The sequence below is a fragment of the Mytilus californianus genome, unplaced genomic scaffold (genome assembly GCF_021869535.1).
Source record: "Mytilus californianus isolate M0D057914Y unplaced genomic scaffold, xbMytCali1.0.p SCAF_1, whole genome shotgun sequence".
NCBI lineage: Eukaryota > Metazoa > Mollusca > Bivalvia > Mytilida > Mytilidae > Mytilus > Mytilus californianus.
The window spans coordinates 134,048,439-134,076,119 of NW_026262581.1; the positions used below are offsets into that span (position 1 = coordinate 134,048,439).

The 27,681-nt window shown below is 31.6% G+C and overlaps 2 protein-coding genes across 9 annotated transcripts in view; both read left to right on the plus strand.

Annotated features, from left to right (window-relative positions):
• LOC127735389 (transcription factor BTF3 homolog 4-like) overlaps positions 1-14,999 on the plus strand; it is a 198,597-nt gene extending 183,598 nt beyond the window's left edge. Inside the window, exon 5 of the mRNA XM_052245574.1 lies at positions 14,967-14,999. Coding sequence (XP_052101534.1) covers positions 14,967-14,984 — 18 coding nt within the window. The 3' untranslated portion in view covers positions 14,985-14,999. The remainder of the gene's footprint in view (positions 1-14,966) is intronic.
• The window catches only part of LOC127735289 (heparan sulfate glucosamine 3-O-sulfotransferase 5-like), a 94,844-nt gene that overhangs the window by 18,129 nt on the left and 49,034 nt on the right, over positions 1-27,681 (plus strand). The window contains exon 1 of one of the 8 annotated variants that reach the window (XM_052245473.1): positions 825-1,097. The exons of 5 other annotated variants lie outside the window; for them this stretch is intronic. The gene's annotated coding sequence lies outside the window, so the exon portion shown is untranslated. Of the gene's footprint in view, positions 1-824; positions 1,098-9,436; positions 10,933-11,672; positions 12,288-27,681 lie in introns of those variants that run through there. 2 more of the 8 variants (XM_052245470.1, XM_052245474.1) reach the window with 2 other exon arrangements.

A 27,681-nucleotide genomic window follows, 5' to 3' on the forward strand; every position in this document is an offset into this window, starting at 1 on the left:
CACTTCTCTTGAAGTTGTGTTTTGCATATGGATTGATATGCCTCTACATAAGGTACAAGGGAAGAGATTAGAAAAAGTGAAGTACCAAACAGTCAGCAATTGATCAGTGGTGATGTTATGTGAGACAAGAGAAATTGATGATAATAATATTCAGACTAGTTTGATAACATAATGTCATCTCTTTGGAACAAATTACAAACAAGGACATTCCTGAATATTTAATAACAAATTTTATGTACAAAACACTCAACGGAGAATGTTCTTTTTACAGTAAAGTGAGAAGCCATGTTTACTCTGAAACATTTATGGAAAGTAGGACTTTTATCTTCACTATTATGTTTACATATAATTTACATACTAAGATTAATTTTGTATTAATGTTGATTCCATTGATATGCTTCATTAAGTAGCTAATGTTAATAGTGGGTACTCTGTATAATTGTATGCATAAATCCAACATTGATTTCTGGTAATGATGGATGTTATTTTGTGGGTAAATAAAGATGTAAATGGACTCTAGATAGGATCGCAATAATACAGTTAGGAGATGTAAAGAAGCTTTTGTACAAATGTCTGCTGCTCAGCATTGTGGGATAATAAAGTTAATTTTCAAAATAGGGTTGTAAATGGAAGATATAAAAGCTTTTATCTTGCATTTGTTCTTTTCTTGTTTTGGTCTACAGTATGTTCATATGTTTCAGCTAAAGCACTTATAATAAACTCAGACTGATAGAAATCAAAACTCAAAAGCTTTCAAGATTGATATCAAAATAGTTTTTATAAGATGCATCTTTAAAAATGATCCTTAAAAGTTAAAAAAAAAAAAAAAACAGGCAGATATTTGCCTCATTCATCAACATGTATTTAGGTCTTCACATTTGTCTAGACTGAGCACATTGAAAATATTTATGGAATATTATATATCATAGAATCCTAGGGTACAAATTCACATTGGTATTTATATTGGCTTCATTTGTGTTGATAAAAACAGTTAATTATAGAGTATTGCATTTGAATAATTGGAAACAGACTATAACTAGTGTTTGTATACGTGAAACAGACTATAAGTACAAAAACATAGATAGCAACATGTACAGGTAGGTCGACTTTTATTGAAATAATTTGATCTAATTAATAATTCTTGTTCAGTTAAGACAACAGACAACTAATTAGTGTTGATAAGTATTAAAATTCAGGTTTTGGCTCTAGTTTCAATGAATTATATGATGAATTTGGAGCCATTTGCATCTGTAGCCTAGAGGGAAATCTTTATTGATAAGTGCTAGAAACATTGAATAATGCTAGGAGAGATTAGAGAAAATTTGGTTTTTAGAAGACTTGCTTGTAAACATGATTGAAACATGCTGATTGACTTAACAAATATTAGCAATACTGCAAAATACTTTAAAACTTTTGCTGTATCATAAAAACTATAAAAAAAAATGTTAAAATACTTGCCATGAATTTTTGAAAAAGAACTGCCTAAAAATAAATAGTGAGAAAGTCTGTGGCTATGTGTTCTACAATGTTTTACTATACAATACAATACAATAACAATATATGTGTTTATTTCAATTAAGGTCCCTCAATGAGTAATGACAAAGATACAATCATAATTTAGTTATACAAACAATACAATAATAACAAGGGGGCCTCGGTGGCCAAGTGGTCTAAGTAGTTACTACTGTAATCACCAGCCAGTCAACACTGAGGTTGTGAGTTCGAACCTCGCTCGTGCGGGTGCACTCGACTGTAATCTTAATTGACTAGGATTGTCAGTTTTCCTATCGAAGGTTGGTGGTTTTCTCCGGGCACTCTGGCTTCCTCCACCAATAAAAACTGGCCACCACGAAATAGCCCAAAAGCGGTGCTAAAAAGTGGCGTTAAAACACCAAAAATCAAATCAATCAAATCAATAATAACAAAAAAACAGTATAAGATGATTTTAAATGTAGAGTTCTCTGCAATAAGGATGTTTGCAACAGTGCAACCCAAGGGGAGACAAACATTTTGGTAAAGTGATTGCTTACCTGGAGGAGACACCGGTGGTCAGTGCATAAGAATCATTTGAATATGATTCTCCCTGTGCCAAAACCAGCCAAGCAAGCAGTTAAAAAATGAAAAGAAAATGAAATATGAATTTAACATGATTCAGATTTAAGCATTAAACTATCTAAGTGAGTATGAATAAAATTACTCATATGTTTAATTACGGATGTGTCCTCACATTAACCAAGAGAACTTTTCTTGAGGATTCATGTTAGCAAATTATTACATGACTGAGATATAGTTTTAAACAAATTTTCTCATTCCTTGTTAAATTTGGTGCAATAAAGATGAAAGTGTATCTCATCCTCTACCTCACCTGAGCCACACTGCCTGCAAAGTCTAAGGTGTGAAGGGATACCCTGGTATCTTTCAGTTTATATTTGCAAACGATGTGCTGAAATTCTAAGTTTCGTTAGACTCCTATGCTCAAAATTACTGACTAGATAAATAATTTTCAATCAAAAATTTACCTTAAAGCTTGTGTAAGTATGAAGTTTCCCTTCTGAATGTTTTTAGTCCGCTACCGATGAAGTTGAAGAGGACTTTAGGTTTGCACTCCGTCTGTCTGTCTGTCTGTTCATCCGTCAGTCCGGCAAATCAGTTTTCCACTCTTTTTTACTTCATGCTTGAAGATATTGATTTGATATTTGGTGTATTGTTTTATCATGGCAAGTTACAGATCAAGATCGAATTTTGTTCCAGTCTGATGATTTGGTGCAGAGTCATGGTCCTTGGACTTAGAAAACAATTTTCCACATTTTTTTCGTCATGCTTGAAGATATTGACTTGATATTTGTTATATAGTTTACACCATGACAAGTTATAGATCAAGTTAGCATTTTGTTCCAGTACTATGAATTTTTAACCGGTAGGGGACTATGTATTGCCAGGCAATACTCACAGAATGCTTGTTTTATTTTTATTTTCCCATAGTATCAAAAAACCTTCTTTTACATGGTTTTTATACGACCGCAAAAAAATTTTTGTGGTCGTATATTGGTATGACATTGGCGTCGTCGTCGTCGTCTGGCGTCGTCCGAAGACACATTGGTTTTCTCACTCTAACTTTAGTTTAAGTGAATGGATCTCTATGAAATTTTACCACAAGGTTCAATACCACAAAAGAAAGGTTGGGATTGATTTTGGGGGTTATGGTACCAACAGTAAAGGAATTAGGGGCCAAAAAGGGGCCAAAAATAAGCATTTTTGTAACTTCCAGACATAACTTGTGTGTTAGTGTATGGATCTCTGTGACATTGTACCACAAGGTTCCATATCACAAAAGGAATGCTGGGATTGATTTTGGGGGTAATTGCCTCAAAATTTTAGGAATTAGGGGCCAAAAAAGGGGCAAAAAACAAGCATTTTTCTAGTTTCATGACAATAACTTGTGTGTAAGTGTATGGATCTTTCTGAAATTGTACTACAAAGTTGCATATCACAAAGGGAAAGCTGGGTTTGAGTTTGGGGGTAATTGCCCTAAACGTTTAGGAATTTGGGGCCAAAAAGGGGCCAAAAAACACATTTTTCTAGTTTCCAGACAATAACTTGTGTTCAAGTTTATGGATCTCTCTGAAATTGCACTGCAAGGTACCATACCACAAAGGGAAGGCTGGGATTGAGTTTGGGGGTGATGAATCATAAGGGGGTTCAAAAAATTTGGGGGGGGGGATTTTTTTTTTTTTCCTTTTTTTTTCTTTTTTTCCTTTTTTTTTTCTTTTAAAATTTTCCATTTTAAGTTGGTTATTTCTGATTTATATTTAAAAGCAAATAATAATGATATGATAGGAGATACACACCAAACAGGATGTGTAGATTATTATATAATAAGTATTGTGCAATAGCAAGAAATTTTCAATTGCACAGTATTGCACAATAGCAAGAAATCTTCAATTGCACAGTATTGTGCAATAGCAAGAAATCTTCAATTGCACAGTATTGCGCAATAGCAAGAAATATCCAATAGCACAATATTGCGCAATAGCAAGAAATTGTCAATTGTACAGTATTGCGCAATAGCAAGAAATATTTAATTGCACAGTATTGTGCAAAAGAAGATACTTCGTATAAATTGCTTATTTCTTGACCAATTTCAATGGGGTTTTATTCTTGAATTCTTGGGGTTCTTTAATATGCTGAATCTAACCGTGTATTTAGTTTTTGGATTTTGGGCCCAGTTTTTAAATTGGTCCACATTGAGGTCAAAAGGGTCCAAAATTAAACTTTGTTTGATTTCATCAAAAATTGAATTATTGGGGTTCTTTGATATGCCGAATCTAACCGTGAATTTAGATTCTTAATTTTTGGTTCCGTTTTCAAATTGGTCTACATTAAGGTCCAAAGGGTCCAAAATTAAAGTTAGTTTGATTTTAACAAAAATTGAATTCTTAGGGTTCTTTGATATGCTGAATCTAAACATGTATTTAGATTTTTGATTATGGGCCCAGTTTTCAAGTTGGTCCAAATCGGGGTCCAAAATTAAACTTTGTTTGATTTCAACAAAAATTGAATATATGGGTTTCTTTGATATGCTGAATCTAACCATGTACTTAGATTTTTGATTTTTGGGCCCTGTTATCAACTTTGTCCACATTGAGGTAAAAAGGGTCCAAAATTAAACTTTGTTTGATTTCATCAAAAATTGAATTCTTGGGGTTCTTTGATATGCTGAATCTAACCATGTATTTAGATTTTGGATATTGGACCATAATAGATGAATGTCCAATTTAAAATTTTTAAGTTCTTAGACCACATTCATTCTGTGTCAGAAACCTATGCTGTGTCAAATATTTAATCACAATCCAAATGCAAAGCTGTATCAAGCTTGAATGTTGTGTCCATACTTGCCCCAACTGTTCAGGGTTCGACCTCTGCGGTCGTATCAAGCTGCGCCCTGCGGAGCATTTTATTTAGTTTGCTTCATGAAATTTTCTTACTCTCAATTTCTGTAATATTCAGAAAATTTGGTAGTATATGTTGAAGTGATCAATACCAAGATGATTTCCCTTGGTTATATAATGTTTGGTTTGTTTATAAGCATTTTGAATCAAGGGAATATGATCTACAGCTATGACTATGTAATCTACAATGTATGACTATTTGATCTACAATGTTTAACTATGTGATCTACATATATGACTGTGTGATCAGCAATGTAAGGCTATGTGATCTACAATGTTTTACTATATGATCTACATATATTACATGACTACATGGGCTACAATGTTTGACTATGTAATCTACAATGTATGACTGTGATCTACAATGTATTACTATGTGATCTACAATTTATTACTATATGATCTATATGTATGACTATGTGATCCACAATATATGACTATGTGATCTACAATGTATGAATGAAATCTACAATGCATGACTATGTAATCTACAATGTATGCCTATGTAATCTACAATGTATGAATGAAATCTACAATGTATATCTATGTAATCTACAGTGTATGACTATGTGATCTACAAGTTATATATATATAAAGAATGCCTTTTACGAATTAATGTATTTAATTCACAAAAAGCGAAGCTTTGAGGGGATTAGATATGTTAATGAGTATGTATGTCAATGTTGTCTTCAATTTATGACTATGTGATCTACAATTAATGACTATGTAATCTACAATGTATTACATAACTATGTGATCTACAATGTATGACATAACTTTGTGATCTACAATGTATGACATGATTATGTGATCTACAATGTATGACATGATTATGTGATCTACAATTTATGACATAACTATGTGATCTACAATGTATGACATGATTATGTGATCTACAATGGATGACATAACTATGTGATCTACAATGAATGACATAACTATGTGATCTACAATGTATGACATAACTATGTGATCTACAATGTATGACATGATTATGTGATCTACAATGAATGACATAACTATGTGATCTACAATGTATAACATAATTATGTGATCTCCATTCATCTCAATGTATGACATAACTATTTGATCTACAATGTATGACATGACTATGTGATCTACAATGTATGACTATCTGATCTACAATGTATGACATAACTATGTGATCTACAATATATGACATAACTATGTGATCTACAATGTATGACATGACTATGTGATCTACAATGTATGACATGATTATGTGATCTATATTGTATGACATGACTATGTGATCTACAATGTATGACATGATTATGTGATCTACAATGTATGACATAACTATGTGATCTACAATGTATGACATAACTATGTGATCTACAATGTATGACATGACTATGTGATCTACAATGTATGACAAGATTATGTGATCTACAATGTATGACATGACTATGTGATCTACAATGTATGACATAACTATGTGATCTACAATGTATGACATGATTATGTGATCTACAATGTATGATAGTTGATGTGAGGTAAACATCAATAAAATGTTAACTTAACTTAAATCTTTCACAGAAAGGATCTCACAGTAGGAGTACTGTCTCACAGATATTTAATCTAGTTCTATTTTTGATAAGAGTAAAAAATGTTTTTAGAATGTCTGTTAAAAGGTAACTTTAGCAGCAATAAAACATATGATAATGTTTAGATGATGACTGATGTTTGAATACTGTCTGACACAATAATCAGCCCGATACCCTGCTTTATCTACTAGTACTCAACAATAAAAAAATAATCAGCCCCCATACCCTGCTTTATCTATTATTACTCAACAATGAAAATAATAAGCCCCATACCCTGCTTTATCTACTAGTACTCAACAGTAGAGAGAAGACTTCTTTCGTCCTTTAGTTATATTTGTAATGTTTGACCTTGAAAAATATCATTATAATCCGATTTAATGTGAGATAGTTGTCTGGAACTTCATCATTAGTTAACCATTTTTGGGGACTATTTTCCTTTTTAACCTTTAACATAAAATTGTCTTCAGAGTGTTTACTGAGTCACGATAAATAGAAGGGGTTAGTCTAACCTAGATTTTACTTGAATGTTCTGGTACATACATTCAGTAATGTGTATAAGCTGTATGCAATTTTGATTTTATTCTATAAATATGAGTCTTATTTCAACATTTAATTTAAGGGCTTGATATCAATCTATTTTCAGTGCAACTAAATTGTTCAAAACTACAGCAGCATACAATTAAATGTTATCTAAAAATCATGTCAAATTTGAAAATCTAATATAAAAAATAATAATAGAGTTTGTAAAAGCGGTAGGAGTAATTTGTAATACAAACAGAGTTTGAGATTGACACTTGAAAGCAAATTGTTCTAGGGTATGTAATTTTACTTAGGAATGAAATTTTAAAATGAAGGACATAAAATCAATACAGAATTGAAAAAAAGTATGGATTCGGAAAAAAAGTTCATTTATGTTCAGTAGCATGCTTGGAATATGTTTTGGACAAGCATTTATCTATTGTAGTCTTCAATACCAATACTCTTAGGTTAAACTGATTTGAATGGTGTTTGTACTTTTTGTTATTCTACATATCAATTTGAAAATATGGGGATGTTGGAAAACAAAAATTAACTGCATGTCCCAGTTACATCAAAAAGTGATTGTTTGATAGCAGGTTAACATTAAGTATGGGTCTTTTTTTAGGTTTGGAAATTGTTTATGTAATAAAAAGAAGCACAAATTATTCAAAACATTTGTTGCTGGTAAAGTCAACGAGATCACACAAAGACACAAAAAAAAAAAACCCATAAAAATCTGGACTTCTCAACATTTATACAGTTTTCAACAATATACAAGTGTATATAAACAATATGTTAATAAGTTAGCTCTAAACATGCTAAATGACCAGAATATTCAATTTTTGGGAAATTTATCACAGACCTTCAAAGATTTTAAATTTGCAGCCAATCCAGTTTGAAATCGAGAGAAAGCCAAAAACACTATCTTTAAGAGGTCTGAAGGTAGCCTGTTGCAAAGCACATTTTTGGCCCCCATTCAACAAACCATTATTTTTCAGTGCCGGTCCAAATTCCCTAAAGCCTAACCTAACTGTAATTGTAACTTTAAGCTGACCTTAAAGTATAGGTACCCCCTATAGCTAAAGTAAAGAGCTTATTTTTTTATTTTTAATGTTTTTGTTTGCTACTTGCCAACTTCTCAAAAACTCTATAGGAAATTTTAAGGACAAGAGGACTAAATACTTTTCTTAAACATGTCAATTTTTTTTAATCTAAAATACTATGGTTTAAAATAGAGTTTCATTAAAAACTAGTGCTTTAAATCAAAATTAATGTTCTGATATAAAGTTGTTTTTTTAATGTTTATTAAACTTTTTTACATGCAAGAATATTTCCATTTTTTTCAAGGCAGTAATATGCAACTTGTTGGTTAAGCCTTTTTAGAAGAATTTCCCATTTTTGCATTGCATTTGTTCATTATCTGAAATGATTGTGTTGTTGAAGACATGACAAGTATAGTGAAGACTGTGACAGTGTTTATTAAGTATAGGATTGTGAAATATTATAAGGATAATCAGTATTGGAACCGCTCTCTAAGGACTGTTATCCTGGCTATAATTTAAGGTTTTCACTAACCATCATTTTCAATTATATCATTTCCTGTATCTTTAACCTAACTTATCAGGGGAATATTGGTTTAATATTGGCCTTTAGGAGGAGAAAAGGGGATAAGAGTTTGTGACAGCTGATCTATTCAGAAAACACTTCTTTGAAGAGAATTTGTCTCCAATGTTTTAGATGCATTTTAATAGTTCTAATGTATAGGGTTGGTTTTGTAAAACAATTGTGTGGAATATTTTTCAAAATTGGTTCTTGCCATGTTATTTTATTGGTCTTACCATAGATGTATAGGTTTATACATCTGTGGTCATAATGACTAAATAGATATTGACCAAATGCTTGTGACAGTGATGACCCTTGTAAATATGTTAAGTTAAGAATAAAGATATTTTGGACCAATTGGAACAAGCCTGCTTTGTTTATTTTAAATTGGAGAGAAATTGGTTTTACTGATATTTAGAAATTAAAGGAGAAGGGCCAATTTTGGCCTAAAAAACATCAGGTACATCTGATGAAAGATTTTGGACATTTTTTAAACACTTAAGTGTCTACTTCAGTTGATTCAATTAGTTTATGTGAAAGCATTTAACTGATTTGGTCATTAAAGACGCTCAAATTCGAGCTTAAATATGAAAAATCTATCAAATATGCCATAAAATGTCACTTTTCAGATGTTTTTTGTCAAAAGTGAAAGTGGCCGCATTTGTGTTCAGTCTCAACCTTTATAAATGTTATGTATTATCATCAAATACAACATATATTTAGACATGAAGACTGAACACAAATGCAGCCACTTCCATTTTAACCGTCTAAAAATGAGCACATATGCTAATTATTGTGAAGATTTGAGTAATTTTGCATGAATTAATGATGCTAATACCCGATGCATTGTATTGTCAAAAACAGCCCATATTTATGTATGAGGGTTGTATTATACTTTTCAATAAATAGCTGAAAGATTGCCCTTTTAACAAATTGGTAAAACTGCTATATTTAGGGGCCAAAAAGGGGTCTTACCAGGCCGCCTACTCCTTTGGAGGAAAAAAAAAAGTTTTATATAAAATATTCAATGCCAGACTATGACTACTTTAATGTAAATTATTTAAAGATTAGTTTATTGTTTTTAAGATTTTTTTTAGCCATATGGAAGATTTATCAGGTGGTTAATTCTGCAGTTAAACATGTAATCATTTAGAACAGCTGCCAGGGTTGTTTATTTTCAAGACCAAGGAGATTTCTGTTTTTAAGTGAAGAAAAAATTTGAAGATTTACCCTCTCAACATAATGTAATATACTTGCTGGAGTTTATTGATAGCATAGTTATACTGAAGGGGAAAACGCTGACTATTGTAAAACTTTTGAAGAAGTCCAATGATATCAATGACCATTCAGACCTGATTTGATTTCTTCTGTAATATTTAACTTGCTTTGCATGGTTTTGCTTGAGGTTTTGCTCACATTTTCATAAATAAAACTAGTCCTGGATTTAAGTTCATCAGAAGATTGTTCAGTCGACTGTTTTAAAACTTCATAATTTGCTTATTTGTTTAGCTTGAATTACATTTTGAACTGATTGTGGTCGGCAGGTTTTTAACAAAAAAAAAAAAAAAAAAAAGAAAAGTAAGATATATTTCAAAGACATCAAAATATGAGACTACAGCAAAAAACGACTAGGATTTAGATGAGTTGCAAAATCCTATTGTTTAAAACAACTTTATGCTAATGTTTCAATTTTAGTTTTGATTAAAAAAAAAACTTTCATGTTACATATTTCATGATTCAGGTATTTTTTTGTGATGTTTATTGAAGTTTGTATTAGATTTGACTAAGTTATGAGCTAGTTGCAGTTGGTTTGTAAAATGAAGTTGTCTTTAATGAGAATCATCTGATACATTAACTGGTGATAAAAAGTAAATTTGAGGAAAATCTTATCACATGATCTTATCTTGGTTGTTGATAATTTACAAAGGAAGAGGCTTCTTCATTTCATAAACACAACTTTTCAAATGAAGAATTGTAAATGACCCAAGAAATACAAGTAAGTGATGATGATAGTTGTTATACTCTATGATTCATAGTATTGCTTATTTTTTTTTATGGTGAATCATAATTTTGTGTATTAAGGACATGTAATTTCACCGAAAATTGCACCTTGTAAATTAGATCCTGCAAGGAAATAACTACTTTTGATTATGCAGTTATTTTCCATGTAAGGGTGACTGTTAAGTGTCTTAACAAGAACACACTGATGTAGATGGTCAATTATTTTATGTTTGTTACAGCAGTACACATGTCAGAAAAGGAGTTCAATCATTGTTGATAAATCACAGCCTAAGGTATTGTTTTTATGGCTTGGGCCATTTTGTTTGACCTTTTGCATGTGTTTTATAAATATATTAGTGGTCTTAAATTCTAGCAAGTTTAAATTTGATAAACAGAAATCTCTTTTGTCATTCCAGAAATTTGCAATGTTAGGAATTTAAAATAAATACATTTCTAGTTAGAAAGCTAATGTATGCAGGAATTAATGGTGGGACATCCATATCTAAGGACAAGTTTAATAAGAACCTTGTCAAATATTATTTTTTCTGTACATATTTTTGGTCACTTCAAAAATTATTTTTGGTTGCAGTTTTTTGGGGAGTCTCTGCTGAACTGAACCACATCTAGTCTCATGGCTGTTTAAAGCTTAACTTTGGTATACCTTTCATCGAGGACTTCATGTTTCTTTAGACCATTGATTTTTAAACTGAAAGTAAGAAGAAAGTCTTAATGATTCTTATTATTGAAGCCAAATTGAATTGTAGCAATTTAAAGTGTTTTATGTAACAGATATTACATTGTTTTGTTTGTGTCTGTTCTCTATGAAGTGTAATAATTAAACACTTAGTTAACGAGTTATTGATTGTCTTCTAATTTGGTTTGATTCATAGAGCCAGGAGAATTATTTTGTTTTATTCAATGAATTGTGAGAATTTCATTTAGTTATTATTTTCATTAACATTGTATGATTACATTTTACACTCGGTCGCCCCTTGTTCAATGTAAGCTTTATTTGAGACAAGTCTATACTGGACTAATAGTCCTCAGTAAGTTCCATCAAATGTAAAAACAATAAAGAATTTTTAGGTGCAGAGTTTAGGAATTCATTGTTCCAACAAGTACTAAACTATTCATTCACAAGTCAAAAGGTGTATTTTAAAGGGTATGGTAATGTATTTCTTAAATTAAACTGTATTGTTCCCATAGGGTCTATATATACAAAGGTATTGCTGCAGAACAAAGGCATTAATCTGATTGCAGATGTCTTTAACATTGACTTGTTTATATGGTAGACAAACATTTTCTTATAATATACCTCTTAATCTTGCTTTCAAGTTTATTTCAGTTGCCCTGTTTAAAATTGTGAGTGATCTTGTTAAATAAAATGTTAGTTCCAGCCTTATTTGTGTTCTACAGCCTCATTCTTGAAGCTGCCCTATGTTGTCCTGTAGACTTTATTTTATCCGCAAATATACAGTATACATATGCAATACTTAGGTCCAGACTGAGATAATATTCCTTGAAATAAAAGATGACACTTTGAAATATTTTTCACCAAGGTGTATAGTAAATATACCTGGAGTTTCTAAATTGAAGGTCAAGGTGACAGAGTAAGTTCTAGCTAGGTCTTTGTTTACAAATATTACAGGTAGGTCTGATATTGTTTCTGTATTACAATGTCTTATGGAGTTTGCCATTTTTAACTTTTTTCTATAAGTTTGAATTGGTGCATTTACTTTTTCAACAACTCTTTAGGAATTTAACTTGTATGAGAATATGTTAGCATAGTAACTTTTGACTGTTATAATACATGACAAGTTTAAATGAGATAAACACAAATATACAGATATTAAGTACATAATGATAGATATAATGTGATTTAAATGATTCCTATGTAAAAGAAAGTATTGTCAAAGGAGACCCATCTATGTTTGATATCCGCCTTTCATCTTGTCTACTAACACTTCAAGTTTTCTTTAATCTATAGCTGTACAAATCACATTTCATAATACACATGTAACAACTTTATCATTCATGTAAATATGCACCCAGGAGGGGTGGCAAGAAAAATATCTTGGTGTATTGAGTTGTATTGCTTGTAATGTTTGTCAGTTAAAGAAACTTTGAGGGATCATTTGATAAATCTGCATTTTGTGACAGTGATAGTAAGAATTTAAAGGGAAAGAGTATTTTTTGCTCACCTGGCCCACAGTTCCACATGAATTATTGCCATCAGTTGACCAGTGTCAGCTTTGTTTGGTTGTTAACTTTTATAAAAATCTCCTCCTCCTTCTTAAATTGGGAAGTTCTTCCACCTTCCATTAATGATTATGCACAGAAAAATCATGACTTCTTTAATATATGATTTATTGCCCTTAAATGACGAATTTTCGTGTTTTCATCCAGGTTGATAAAAAAAAAAAATGACCACCGTAGCTAACAATGAAACAGGGGGTCAAACTAGCTTTTGGATAATATCTTTAACTGCTGTCTCATTGAAGTATATCCCACATCTCCTGTTATTCTTATTTAGACATATACCCCAACAAAAAAAATATGGCAAACTCAAATGAATTACTTATAAAAATATTTGATCCCCAGAGAATAGAATGCACAATAAAAACAAGTTCAGATAAAGCTAACTTTACACTATCAGCATTAAAACTGCAAAAACACAAATTAATTGATACTTTATAATTAATAATGTTGTGAATTTCAGTTTTTGCAGGCACCAGCTCAATCTATTTTGTCTATCAGTTAATGTCTAATGTTTACCTTGGATTTTCAAAAATCTCATGTTTTTCGTATCTGGAATATTTTGATGGATGAATATTCCTTGAAATAGACATGTATGTAACTTTTCTATCAATGCTTAGAGATGGTAATCTGCTAAGATAAAATGTATATTTATATAACTTTGTAAAAGATGAAGTTACACCCTTTATGAAAAATTAATTGTTTATTTTATATCATATGGCACTTGAAGAAAAAAACTAAAGGATTATAAAACTTCTTAGTCCTTCAAAAACTTTCTCACAAGAAGGTGGTCTGATTATAGAAATATTTACATTTTATGAAAGCTGAGAAAAGATCTAAGGTTTTAATCGTGAATGTCTGTCATTTAGAATGTTCCCTAAGCAGATGTGAAGTAGATTTCTGGTCAATTAATATGTTGTTTTTCTGTAAGTATTTTGTCCTCTAATAACAGTGAATGTTCTTTGTAACAGACTTGATAGACAGCTGACTTGGTTTGGTATAGTTAATATGTTCCATACTTGATTCACTCTGTCTCTGTCACTATTGTGGATTACTCAGTTTCTATGCCACGTAATTTGCACTGAAAGCAATACTGAAATAAATAAAAGGAGAACTAAGGTATATATCAATGTAACAGTACCTTACTACACAATACAAACAAAGATCGACGACCCTTACGACATCTAGGGGTCGACATACATTGATCAGTTATTGACTAGTGTCTTCACTGAAAGCCAATGTTGTCTCCCCTTAATTCTGAAAATAGTTTAACACAAATCAAGATTTTAGGTGAAGCATTGTTTAATAGGATACTCTTTAAGTATTGTAGGAAGCAAATTGTAAAATGATTCCAACTATGTTTCAAAATACAAATAAAAACTTTACCAGTAGTTAGACAAGTTTAATTAATTTCTTTGTTGTAAAGGGACAAATATGTAATAATTATATAAATTAATGAGTTTGTCAAAGGACATAGTCTATCTTCCTGGTATTTTACAATTAATGTCAATAAACTAATGATGTCAACTTTGGTAGTACACAAACAAATCTTAACCTGTCATTGTCATTGGGTCATAGCCTGTCAGAGGGGACATTGTAATTACCAGGACGATTGTCCTCAATTGTCATTTTAAACAAGCTGGAGTGATGTCCCCTGTCAAATATTACTTTGTAGATTGTGAATTATGGTTCAGTAGTTAAATAGAAACAAGTTCAGTTAATTACTAACCTGGACAAAATAAACAGTGAAGTTGTTTGAAAGTAACTTGTCATAATACACAGATAATTTAGTGTCAGTGGGATTATTTTTGCTCTGTAACTTGGATAGGTGCAGGAAGGTATGTAGTATTGGGGTAAATTGAGTTGGCATATGTTTTACCTTTGATTAGACCATTAATCATATTCTGTACTTTATGATTAAAATTAATAAGGCTTTTAAGTAGGCCAATTTAAATTGTAATTTGTATTTCTTACTATCTTATTTCAGTTGTCAGAAAATATTTTTATTTTTAACTTTGATCAGAGGAGTTATTACCCCTGTATCAAGGTCAGACAGGTGTTTGTATGATAATTTACAGCAGGTTTATGAAGACTTATGTTTGATGTATAGACTTTATACAAGTTTATGATAAGTAATACAGTCCATGTTAAGTTAATTTACAGGATATAGAGTTGTATCTCTCTGTTGGAACATTTCTCTTTGTTGATACTATTACAAGTATTAATGTGTTTTTTTTTTTTACATGTTTTGGCACTGATATAAGACAATTTTGGTTTATGTTGCATGCAGGAGTTATTTCATAGGGTAACCACTAGACCATAGCATACATTTTGCAGTTATATCATTTTCTTATTGACTGCTTTGAAATATTCGCTTTAAAACTTCTCAGTTCTATGATTTTATAGACGCAGGAATTTTATAATGTTGTAGACTCAAGATTATCATGTTATATTATGTCAAAGGTATGTTTTAAATTGTTTTTCATTTTTATGGCATGACATTATCTTATGAGAAGACCCTAATTTCTCATTAATATATTAAATCCAACATTTATGACAGTTAAGGAGGCATTGTTCTTTTTTTACTCCTATGTGATAAGTCAATAAACATAGAAATTCATTTCATATATTAAGGACTAATGATAGAAAATGCAGTTTCATAACTGGTATGGAAAAACATGACATTACACATGATGACTTTCCAAACAGTGTCAAAGTTAACTGCCAAATGAAATCCATTCCTTTCTTTTGGGTATAAGGTTTATCCAGAGAAATGAAGTATATATATAAAGTTACTATGAAGTGTAGAACATACATGATATCAGATGTTTTATTTTCACATTGCAATCTGGATCAGCTTTCCTATCCACTGCATGAATTTCATGCGATAGTGCATTAAAAATCTCAAAATCCACTAGACCCTAATTTAAACCATATTAGATATGGCTTGCTTGGAGCTATATCTGAGGGTACTGTCTCACTAGAGATCATATTTTACATAACTGGTGCTCATATTGAGATGAAATATTTATTTTTATGCCAGGTTAGCAATAAAGGCTCCTTTAAGCTTCACCACTTTCATTTTTTTATCTTTATTACATTAACAATATGTTACCAAGGACCAAGTCTTCGGAGTAATAGGATCATAAATTCTGCCAGCTAACCATATGGTATATTAGCATTAGAAATTTTTATATTCAAAGCTGAACATATAAAGGTCCATTTATACATCTTTGTAGTACTTTCTAAAGGGTATCAGAAAATCAGTGAGCCAAGTATTCCAGACTTCAGGGCTTTATTCCGTCTCTGACATTCTTTATTAAACATTTTAATAGAAATACTCAACATGTTAATGTGATGAAATAATAGAAACTGCTTATGTTGATAATGACTGTTTTGAAAAACAATTTGGTTTGAAGAGTATGAAATGTTTTATACATTAAAAAAGATCATTACATGTTTATAACTATTTGTCTTGTTCACCTCTCTCTATAGATTTATACAGAGATTTTTGTATTTGTCTTTTGAAGTAGTTTTGCTTATTTTTCTGTCTCTATTGGGTTGTAAATATGATTAAATAAAGATGAGTCTGCATGTTTTCATACCAAACTAATTAATTTTACATGTTTAGAAACATATAAATGATTACTTGTCTTGTTATATTTCTTTGAGGGATACAGAAAAATATTTGTATTTGTAAAAGAAAATGTCATTCCTTCTCATCATCTGAGTGTAGTCGATGACAGCAATGGTTTTTCAAATTATTATTAGCTTTTGATTCATGGTGAAATAAGATGCAAAAATAGATGTAAAACTTGACAAATATGATGTTATATAACAAAAAGAGTTCAGATGAAAAAAAAAGAAAAAGAAAGAATAAAGTAATAAAATTAGGTTGACAAAATGCTAAAATTCAGATTTCATTTTCCATTAAAGTGGATTGGCCTGAGTCTTGACAAATATGATAGCAGGTTTTGGGGTGGTAATCAAATAAAACAAAGAGATTTTGAGTTAATCTTTGATTGCATATCCCTTTGAAATTGAAACAAGTATTTTTTTTTAAATTTTAATTGACTGATTTATGCTGTTAAACATCCAGCAGCTATTTAGGATTATAGCATGTTAATGAGATTTGAATATACCCAGGTTTATTTTACTATTAGAGCAACATAATGAGTTTGGTTCTAATTTGCTAGCTCACAAGATAACAGTCTGCATGAAGACAAATCACCCTACTCTGACACATTTTTTGCACAATACCTCAATAGTCTGATGGTGGTGTGCTCGCCTTGAATGTATGTGATCATGAGTTTGATCCCTACCTAAATGCCTCTGGGTCTCTTGGTAGTGTGCTCACAGCAAGCACAGTAGGCTGAGCATGATCAATGCAAAGACATAAACATTGGTATTTTCTGCTTCTCAGCATTTAGGGGAAAGAACAAGGACTGGTGGGCTTAGTGTTTGAATAATGTGTCTGTGTAGGGTGACATATCTTGTGAACTACTATGTTTAAAATCTGGCTCATTCTGTCAGTCTCCTTAACAAAGCAGAGTTGAAGGCCATATATGTTAACTTTTAGTCATTTGGTCTATGGTGGAGAGTTGTCTGGCAATCATACCACATTTTCATATTTTCATATTTATACTGGTGTTCTTGCAATAATATGCATTTAATTTGCCATTGGAAGTTTAGCAGCCATCCATCGTCCATCATCTGAATGATTGATCCCAACTGGGTTAAACCTAAGACTTTAAAATCAGTATTTACTGCGATACAGCTTAGCACAGCATTTAGGATTAAGAGCAAAGACTGGCTGGCTCAGAGTTAAAAAGATGTGTTCAGGTATGACTGTTCTTCCTGTGGACTGTTACCTAGTGTAAAGGTAACAGCACATTAAAATTTCCGCTCACTGAGTCATTCAGTACAATGCAGGGTTCATATCACATTAATATGTACTTGTCTTGATATGCATGTGACATTTGCAACTGGATGTTAAACACCATTCCATCAATCAATAAGACATTATTCTGAACCCAGGCCACTTTAATTCTAAATCATGGTTAGAAAACCTTGTTTTTTTGAAAATTAAAGAAGAATTGGAATTAGAACAAAATAAATTTTGAGAAAGATTAACATTATCAGATATTGACATCAAAACAAATAAAGTCAAACATTTCAGTATAGGTCCATGGATTAAATGGAATTATTTGTTATAAAGATAGGCCAAACTTGACCATAATCATAAATAATCAGTCTATTTGACAAGGATAATGAGAGATTTGTAGGTATGAAGTGGACATTAATATAATCTATACTGATATGGATATCTGACCTGGGGTACACCTGAGTGACCAGTCCACAGTGATCGCTTGGATCTCTGTATATTTCATGTGATAAAAAGAAAATTGACAGAAACTCATAAAAATAGTTTCAGAATTGGTATATTGAAAAGGAATATTCCCTTTTTAATGAAGTGACCAGCAGTGTAAGGTCTTACATATATTATTAGATATCTAACCATTTTTTTATGAACTTGCATGCTAAAGTAATTGTAAAAATGTTTGAACCTATAAAATAAAAGATTTTTGCAGGACTTTAATGATAAAATTCTTAGAACGGTTTTTAAGGGTTCCAAGTATTGTATTTGAATAAGATTAACTCTTTTTTCAAGTAGTTTATTTTATTAGAATGTTTTTTGGCCCTCTTCAATATATATACAATATTAGGTCAATGTCAGAAAAATATAAACTTTTTTGTATGAGGCTAAGAAACTGGGTAAGGGTGAGGTTTTACGGAGCCCTTCCCCAGTTTTGTGCCGAATACAAAAAAGTTTATATTTTACTGACATTGACCTAATATTCTTTTTATACTGCAATTTAAATTAATACATTTAAAGCTATTTAAATTGTAACACAAATTTCAAACTTATTTTCATCCCTAAATAAACCCTTGATTGAGGAAAAGGTGATCCATGATGAAATGGACATTGCACAAAATATAGCTTTGTTACTATATTTAGGAAATAAACACAACTAGTTGCAGTATAACGATTTTCATTTGTTTTTTGACAAAGTCATAGCTATTTGATATTCCCTATTATCAAATATGATTTTTAATGCTTTTAACTATTTTGTCAGGAACTGTAAAATATTATAGCTTCCAGTAAGAATATAAGTGTAATAAAGAGGATCAGTCTGCACCAAGCCAATGTAAGGAGTGGAATAAAAGGATCAGTCTGCACAAAGCCAACGCTAGGAGTGGAATAAATCTTATGATTTAACCATACATTTAGCTCCAGAACAGCTAATGTTCCATGTCCCCACACTCCAAAAATAAATTAATATTAAAAATTCCCTCTGACTTCATTAGTTTAAGCCTTGTAAAAAAAAAAATTGAAAGTATTAATCAATCATGTTATAACTGCTTTCAGATTGTTCCTTCAGTACCCTCTAGATTTAATTGAATTATGTTTAATTGTTGTGTCAGAGTACTTGTGAAGAAGGTATCACACTTTAATTTAGCTTCTATTTTTGCTGGCAAGTACATACATTCTGAAGAAGTTTTTGTTCTTGTTTGAAGTGAAATCTATTTGAACCTAAATAAATTGATAAAAAAAAATTCCCACATCTCTGCTCTATAGATTATCATAAAATTAAATAGAATCATTAAATATATCATAATAACGTATGGTATCAATTGCATATATAGGAGATGTCATTTTGTAAACTACTTATAAACTGTTAAGCTTCGCAAGCTATGTGTGGTAGAGACATGCCTCATGAATCTCAGTTAAAAGTCAAATTTAGAAAAAAATAACCTATAAGCTTTCATTAAGGCAAATTTTATACTAACTTTATCACAATTTTAAATTATATTTTCTGAAAAAGAGCAAAGAAATGTTTGTACTGTAGTGAATTTAATACATTTAAAATTTGTATTAAAATTTCTGTTGGAGATTACTAAGTGCCAAATAAAAACAATTATTTTGTACTTCATAAGTTAGTGTGTTAGCCAATCAAAAGATGCCATTGAATACAGAGTCTCATTATGAAAATATTCAAAAAGACTCATTTCATTGTTATTACAACTAATATGTTATAATAACTTGACAGAGTGTTTTGTTTCAGTATGTACTGGATAAATATGCTAAAAGCCCATTTAGACTTGGTACCCCCATAGGCCTGGAAATCTTGTGGCTAGTTACATATGCTGAACTCCAATTTACATTTATCATCCATTACGTAGAAATTCACATTTATTTAATTACTTGCATTAGTATATATGTAAGCCTGCAATTACTAACCTGGATTACTTTGACCTTTTTTTAGGGTAGAAACATACTGACATTCTCCAGTCCTATATGTATTGTGGTGTAATCCAGTTCAGTATACACACAGTCAGTATGCAGGCATACAGACCAGACATTTATGTAAAACTAAAGAACTTAAGTGAGCAAGCTCAAAATTCCTCTTGCAACAAACTTATTAGCAAGCAACAGCTTAGTGGTATAATAACAAGTTAAATCCTTGCCAAAAGAGGGTAATATTGATAATAAAACCTCACCCTGACTTATAAGAATATTACTGTTATAGTAGTACAGATCTTTATGTCAGTGTATGGTTATGGCCCTATTAACCAATTTCACTGCATTTCTAGTAAATTTGATATTAACTTTGGACATATGGAACTTCATATCAATAGGGATCTCCCTGCCCATAATTGTAACCATTTCTCTAATTCTTAGCCTATATTTTATCCTTTTCCTGACCTGTGGATTATTTTTATTTAATCAACATGTGTTTTTTTTTATCTTAGTAATCATTGGTCAAAATTCAATTATGATGTCAAATTTTCCCCCTAAATCTAGTGCAATACGATATTTCTCCACTCTTGACACTTAAATTTTCAATATTTAAAGAGCTCCACAAGCCATTCATTTTAAATTTGAAAATTTAACTGTCTTAAGTGGAGAAATATTGTATCCCACTTGATGCAGTAGTAGAATCTATATGTATCCAAGTTTGGCTCTAATCCCATGTAAGGTCCTTAAGTGTTATAATCAAACCTCTGTACAATTTCAGTCTATTTTTGAACCTTCATATTGGGCACAGTGATATCAAAATAAATAGGAATTTTCCATTTATTATATGCAACCAATATTAAAGTTTTGTTTCCAATCCCATATAAGGTTCTATAGTTGCAATTTGGAAAATAAAAGGTTCAATCCCATATAAGGTTCTAGTGTTACTTGGCAGGCTGATTTGTTAAACTGTAGACCTTATTTATATATTGAACTTGACTAAGAGCTGATCGATGTGAATCGTGTGAGCCTCAAGTTTTAACATTGTTTGATCTGTATTTTCTCTTGATTGTCAGGATGTATTTCTTACATTTTTCTGACATTTCCCATGTATGACTTTTACAGTTCACTACTAATGTATGTTATCGTTTTATAAACATGACTTACTAATGCATTCTCTGCAGTGATGCACCTGTAGATTGATGAATTATGTCAACCACATGGACCTATACAGAAATAAACTATACAATTCTATCATAGATTCTATTTGTTTTCATTTATATTTTTAGCCAGTCTGCAAAATTTGAAATTTGTGTTATTCTTAGCTGCACATGTTATGGGGAGTGAAGTTACATTTGTTTCTTGTCTTTTTTTGTCTTTAAAGTAGCACATACGGAGATGAAAAGATTTATAACACATTTTTAATAATATCAGAAAAATATATGTTGGTGTGATGTCACATGAACAATGCAAACTTGTTGTACGGAGTTAGAAGAATCATTGTCTTCATGTACTCAACATATTATGCGTTATCTGTTGCTGTTTTTATCCACAAATCTTTCATTTGTCTATGCAATTGGTCTTTATTTTGACTTCTTTAAAAAATTAATCTAGATTCCAAACAGATTACGAAGCAATCCCGTTATACCTGCATTATATATACATATATATATATATATATAAAGTAATTTGTAAATCTATTGAAAATTTCAATTAAATTTTCATTTTGAAAATCTTATTTCTTTGGGAGAGTATTAAAATTCCAAAAGAAAAAATGATTGTCTATTTCAATCTTAATATCAGACCGCTGCTAAGTAGATAGATAATTGCTAAAATTAACCTTTCCCCAGTATTAAGAAAAACATACGATTAAACATCTGTTTCTATTACCCTAACATAATGTTACACAGCTGGGGCCAACTTCATCAAATAATTCACTTCTCAGGAATTATGTAGGTGTAGAGTCTGCTGACATATTGTTAGGAGACTTTAGTCTTACCCATCCCATCCATCCCTACACAGTATTTTGTCTTTCTCAGTCAATAACTATTTTTGTCTTTACAGTTTCTAAAATCTACATCTTACTTATAGGTAACCTGAGTTATTGCATTTATCTCTACTTTTTGCCTGATTGTCTAAATCTGAGTTTTTGTACATTTATAGAAAACTTTGAATGCTTGGTTATCGGATCTTAGTTACTGCAATCTTTTTTTAATAGTTTATTTTTTTATCCACATGATATAGCAAGTCATTGAATGTCATTTCTAAAAAAGGGGTGAGGCAACAACTCCTGGATTGTCACATCTACTAAAAAGGTTAGGCAACCACTCCTGGATAATATCATATCTACTAAAATTGTTAGGCAACAACTCCTGGAGAGTCATATCTGCTAAAAGGGTTAGGCAAAAACTCCTGGAGTGTCATATCTACTAAAAGTGTTAGGCAACTACTCCTGGAGTGTCATATCTACTAAAAGTGTTAGGCAACAACTCCTGGAGTGTCATATCTACTTAAAGTGTTAGGCAACAACTCCTGGAGTGTCATATCTACTAAAAGTGTAAGGCAACAACTCCTGGAGTGTCATATCTACTAAAAGTGTTAGGCAACAACTCCTGGATTGTCATCTTCTAAAAGGGTTAGGCAACAACTCCTGGGGTGTCATATCTACTAAAAGGGTTAGGCAACAACTCCTGGATTGTCATATCTACTAAAATTGTTAGGCAACAACTCCTGGATTGTCATCTTCTAAAAGGGTTAGGCAACAACTCCTGGATTGTCATATCTACTAAAAGTGTTAGGCAACAATTCCTGGAGTGTCATATCTACTAAAAGGGTTAGGCAACAACTCTCGGATTGTCATAGCTACAAAAAGGGTTAGGCAACAACTCCTGGATTGTCATATCTTCTAAAAGGGTTAGGCAACAACTCCTGGAGTGTCATATCTACTAAAAGGTTAGACAACAACTCTTGGATTGTCATAGCTACAAAAAGGGTTAGGCAACAACTCTTGGATTGTCATAGCTACAAAAAGGGTTAGGCAACAACTCATAAATATGTTGATATTTATATATATAAACAGAAATTGTATTTTTATAAACAGTTGTTGGCAAAATCAAATATGAGCCAAGGACTAATATCTGAACTGATATTTTACCAACATTTAGATATTTGTATAATACATGGTGTGTCTTTTTGGGAAAAGCCTAGGCTCATATATAAATATTATTGGAAAGCTCTGAAAATAATGCTGTGTTTGCTGTTTTGCTTTAATAACAACAAGTTTGAAGTCAAATTCAAATATGCAAGTAAAAAAAAAGTCAAAAGTATCAATACTGATGTTCATCGGATAAATATGTTTTGATGATACTAGAATTCCAACAGACAAAAAATTTGCCTTATCATACCTTCTCCTTTTAAAATAAATGTAATCTTCTGTGTGTCTTACATGATGTACAGTTATAATTTGAAAATATGAAAGACCTGCAGTTGTTTTCTGGTCAATTTTTTTTAATGATTGGGTTTTCCTGTCAAAGGTTTTGATATTAGACAATAAAGCATAAATTTCCTGCAATTTTATGAATAATTAAATAAATTTTAGTTTCCTTGTGTACCAAATGAAGAACTTACTTGCATTGAAAATAAAATTGTTTACACCATTTAACAAAGAATTATGTGTTATTCCTTTTGTTGTCATGATTAATTAAAGGTGACTCAGTTAATTACACTTGAAATTGGTAATTACCTGTATATATTTGACATTAGTAATTCCCCATCATTATTCAGTAAAACACATACATGACAATTAATGGGTTTCACCCAGGATACCATCAATATTTTATAAGAATTGTCTACCGAAAGAATCTTATTTTCTGGCTGATTAATCTTTAAGTCTTACTGTTGTCACTGTGGGTCTCAAAAAATAAATGTGAGGTTTCTCTTATTGATTCTGGTTTTTACATTTTTTTGTAAAATTATTATATTTCTGTCTCAGTTCAATGGAAGCAATTTTGTTGAAAAAGTGCTTGCAAAAATAAGCAATTTGAGAGATATACATATTTCCCTATCAATAACTGAATTTCTTGGTTTTTTATAAACGATTGTTACTGTCATATTAGAAGCCTTGTTTTGTCTCGTCTGTCAAGGAATGGGAAACATAAGAGTCTACATTTCTGGCGTAGGCATGGTCAACAATTAGGATCAGTCTGTGGTTAAGTTTTTTTAGACATCAATTACTGATTCAAACTTTCATGGAATTTTACAAAACTTGGACAGATGCTTCTTCAATTTTTATGATTTATTATGATTATGATCCAAGTTCATATAGACCTATCACATTAGTGTCTTGTTTGGGTAAGACTTTCACTGCTATCCTGAATGAAAGACTTAGCAAATTGTCAGATGAGATAGGATTAAAAACAGAAGCTCAAACTGGTTTTAGGAAAGGATATAGCACAACTGATAATATTTTCACTTTGTATGCTTTAGTTTCTATCTACCAGTCACTTGGCAAAAAATTATACTGTACCTTTGTTGATTTTTCACGGGCATTCGATACAATATCTAGAGCCTCATTATGGATTAAGTAACAAAATGCAGATATAACTGGAAAAATGTTCAAAGTACTGCATAGTTTATATGATAATGTTAAATCTTGTGTAAAAAGCAGTCAAGAATGTTCTGCATTCTTTATGTGCGACATAGGAGTAAGACAAGGAGAAAATCTGTCCTTTCCTTTTTGCAATTTATTTAAATGACCTAGAAGATTTCTTTATCCAAAATAATAATTGCAGCTTAGAAAAAGTTGAAAGTTTATGTTTTGATAATCTTGATATTTATGTCAAAATATTTGCATTGCTTTATGCTGATGACACCATAATTCTTGCAGAAACACCGGAGTCTTTACAAAACGCTTTGGATATCTTTGAAGCCTATTGTACTAAATGGAAGTTGAAAGTGAACTTGAATAAAACGAAAGTTGTAACTTTTTGCAAGAGAAAACCCAAACATAACCCAATTTTTAAACTTTTTGGCAATAATCTAGATATAGAAGATTCCTACTCTTATTTAGGAGTAATTTTAAGTTACAATGGTTCTTTTGTTAGAGCCAAGAAAAAATTAGTCGAGCAAGCGCAAAAAGCATTATTCAGTTTATACAGAAAAATACGCAATATATCATTGCCTGTTGATTTACAGATTAGCTTATTCGATACCCTCATACTTCCCATCCTGACTTATGGGTGCGAAGTGTGGGGGTTTGAAAACATTCAGATGATAGAAAAAATTCACCTACAATTTTGCAAAAATATACTTAAGTTAAGAACCACTACTCCTAATTTCATGTCTTATGGAGAACTTGGCAGAACTCCAATTGAGGTAGCTTTTAATTTAAAAATGGTCTGTTTTTGGAATAAACTTATTGTCAATCAAAACAAATTAAGCAGTGTGCTATACAGAGTAATGTATAAGCTTAGTCAATCAGGTAATACTAGTTTTAAGTGGATAAATCATTTAAAGTCTATATTTGATAATACGGGACTCAGCTATGTATGGACTCAGCAATTTCCAGTTAATTCAGTCCAATTAAAAGTTACTGTAAAGCAAAGGCTCATAGATCAGTTCATCCAAAAATGGTATAGCCAAATAGAAAATTCATCAAGAGGAAAATTTTATGGTCAATTTAAATTCGAATTTAATCTGGAAAACTACCTTCTAAAATTATTTCCAAGAGAACGACAATTATTAACAAAATTGAGGTGTTGTAATTTAAAAATACCTGTAGAAGTAGAAACCGGAAGGTGGACAAACATTCCAAAAGAAGAAAGAATATGCCACTTATGTCATAAAGGAATTGGCACTGAATTTCATTACCTTTTTGTGAGTGTCAGTTTCCGACAGTCGTAATAATACGAAACAAACATATTCCTATTTACTTTACTAGATATCCATGTTATCAAAAAATGATAGGCTTATTGTCACTAAGTAATGTAAAAGTATTAAAAAATCTAACACTTTTTATTAGTAAACTTAAGAACATTTTGTAAAATGATTGTTTAAAAATGTATTTTTTATGTTTTTTCCTTTGTTATACCCACCATTTTTAGCTCACCTGGCCCAAAGGGCCAAGTGAGCTTTTCTCATCACTTGGCGTCCGTCGTCCGGCGTCGTCCGTCGTCGGCGTAAACTTTTTACATTTTGAACTTCTTCTAGAGAACCACTGAATGGAATGAAACCAAACATGGCAAGAATGTTCCTTATGATGTGCTGACCAAGTGTTGTTACTTTGTAGCCGATCCATCATCCAAGATGGCCGCCAGCGGGGGACTTAGTTTAACATAGGACCCTATGGGAAATGCATACAAATGACTTCTTTTAGAGAACCATTGAATGGAATGAAACCAAACATGGCATGAATGTTTCTTATGAGGTGCTGACCGAGTGTTGTTACTTTGAAGCCGATCCATAATCCAAGATGGCAGCCAGCGGGGGACTTAGTTTAACATAGGACCCTATGGGAAATGCATACAAATGTCTTCTTTTAGAGAACCACTGAATGGAATGAAACAAAACATAGCATGAATGATCATTAGGAGGTGCTGACCAAGTGTTGTTACTTTGTAGTTGATCCATCATCCAAGATGGCCGCCAGCGGGGGACTTAGTTTAACATAGGACCCTATGGGAAATGCATACAAATGACTTCTTTTAGAGAACCACTGAATGGAATGAAACAAAACATAGCATGAATGTTCCTTACAAGGTGCTGACCAAGTGTTGTTACTTTGTAGCCATTCCATCATCCAAAATGGCCGCCAGCGAGGGACTTAGTTTAACATAGGACCCTATGGGAAATGCATACAAATGACTTCTTTTAGAGAACCGCTGAATGGAATGAAACAAAACATAGCATGAATGTTCATTAGGAGGTGCTGACCAAGTGTTGTTACTTTGTAGCCGATCCATCATCCAAGATGGCCGCCAGCGGGGGACTTAGTTTAACATAGGACCCTATGGGAAATGCATACAAATGACTTCTTTTAGAGAACCACTGAATGGAATGAAACAAAACATAGCATGAATGTTCCTTACAAGGTGCTGACCAAGTGTTGTTACTTTGTAGCCGTTCCATCATCCAAAATGGCCGCCAGTGAGGGACTTAGTTTAACATAGTACCCTATGAGAAATACATACAAATGTCTTCTTTTAGAGAACCACTTAATGGAATGAAACCAAACATGGCAAGAATGTTCCTTATGAGGTGCTGACCAAGTGTTGTTACTTTGAAGCCGATCCATCATCCAAGATGGCAACCAGCGGGGGACTTAGTTTAACATAGGATCCTATGGGAAATACATACAAATGTTTTCTTTTAGAGAACCACTGAATGCAATGAAACCAAACATGGCATGAATGTTCCTTATGAGGTGCTGACCGAGTGTTGTTACTTTGAAGCCGATCCATAATCCAAGATGGCCGCCAGCGGGGGACTT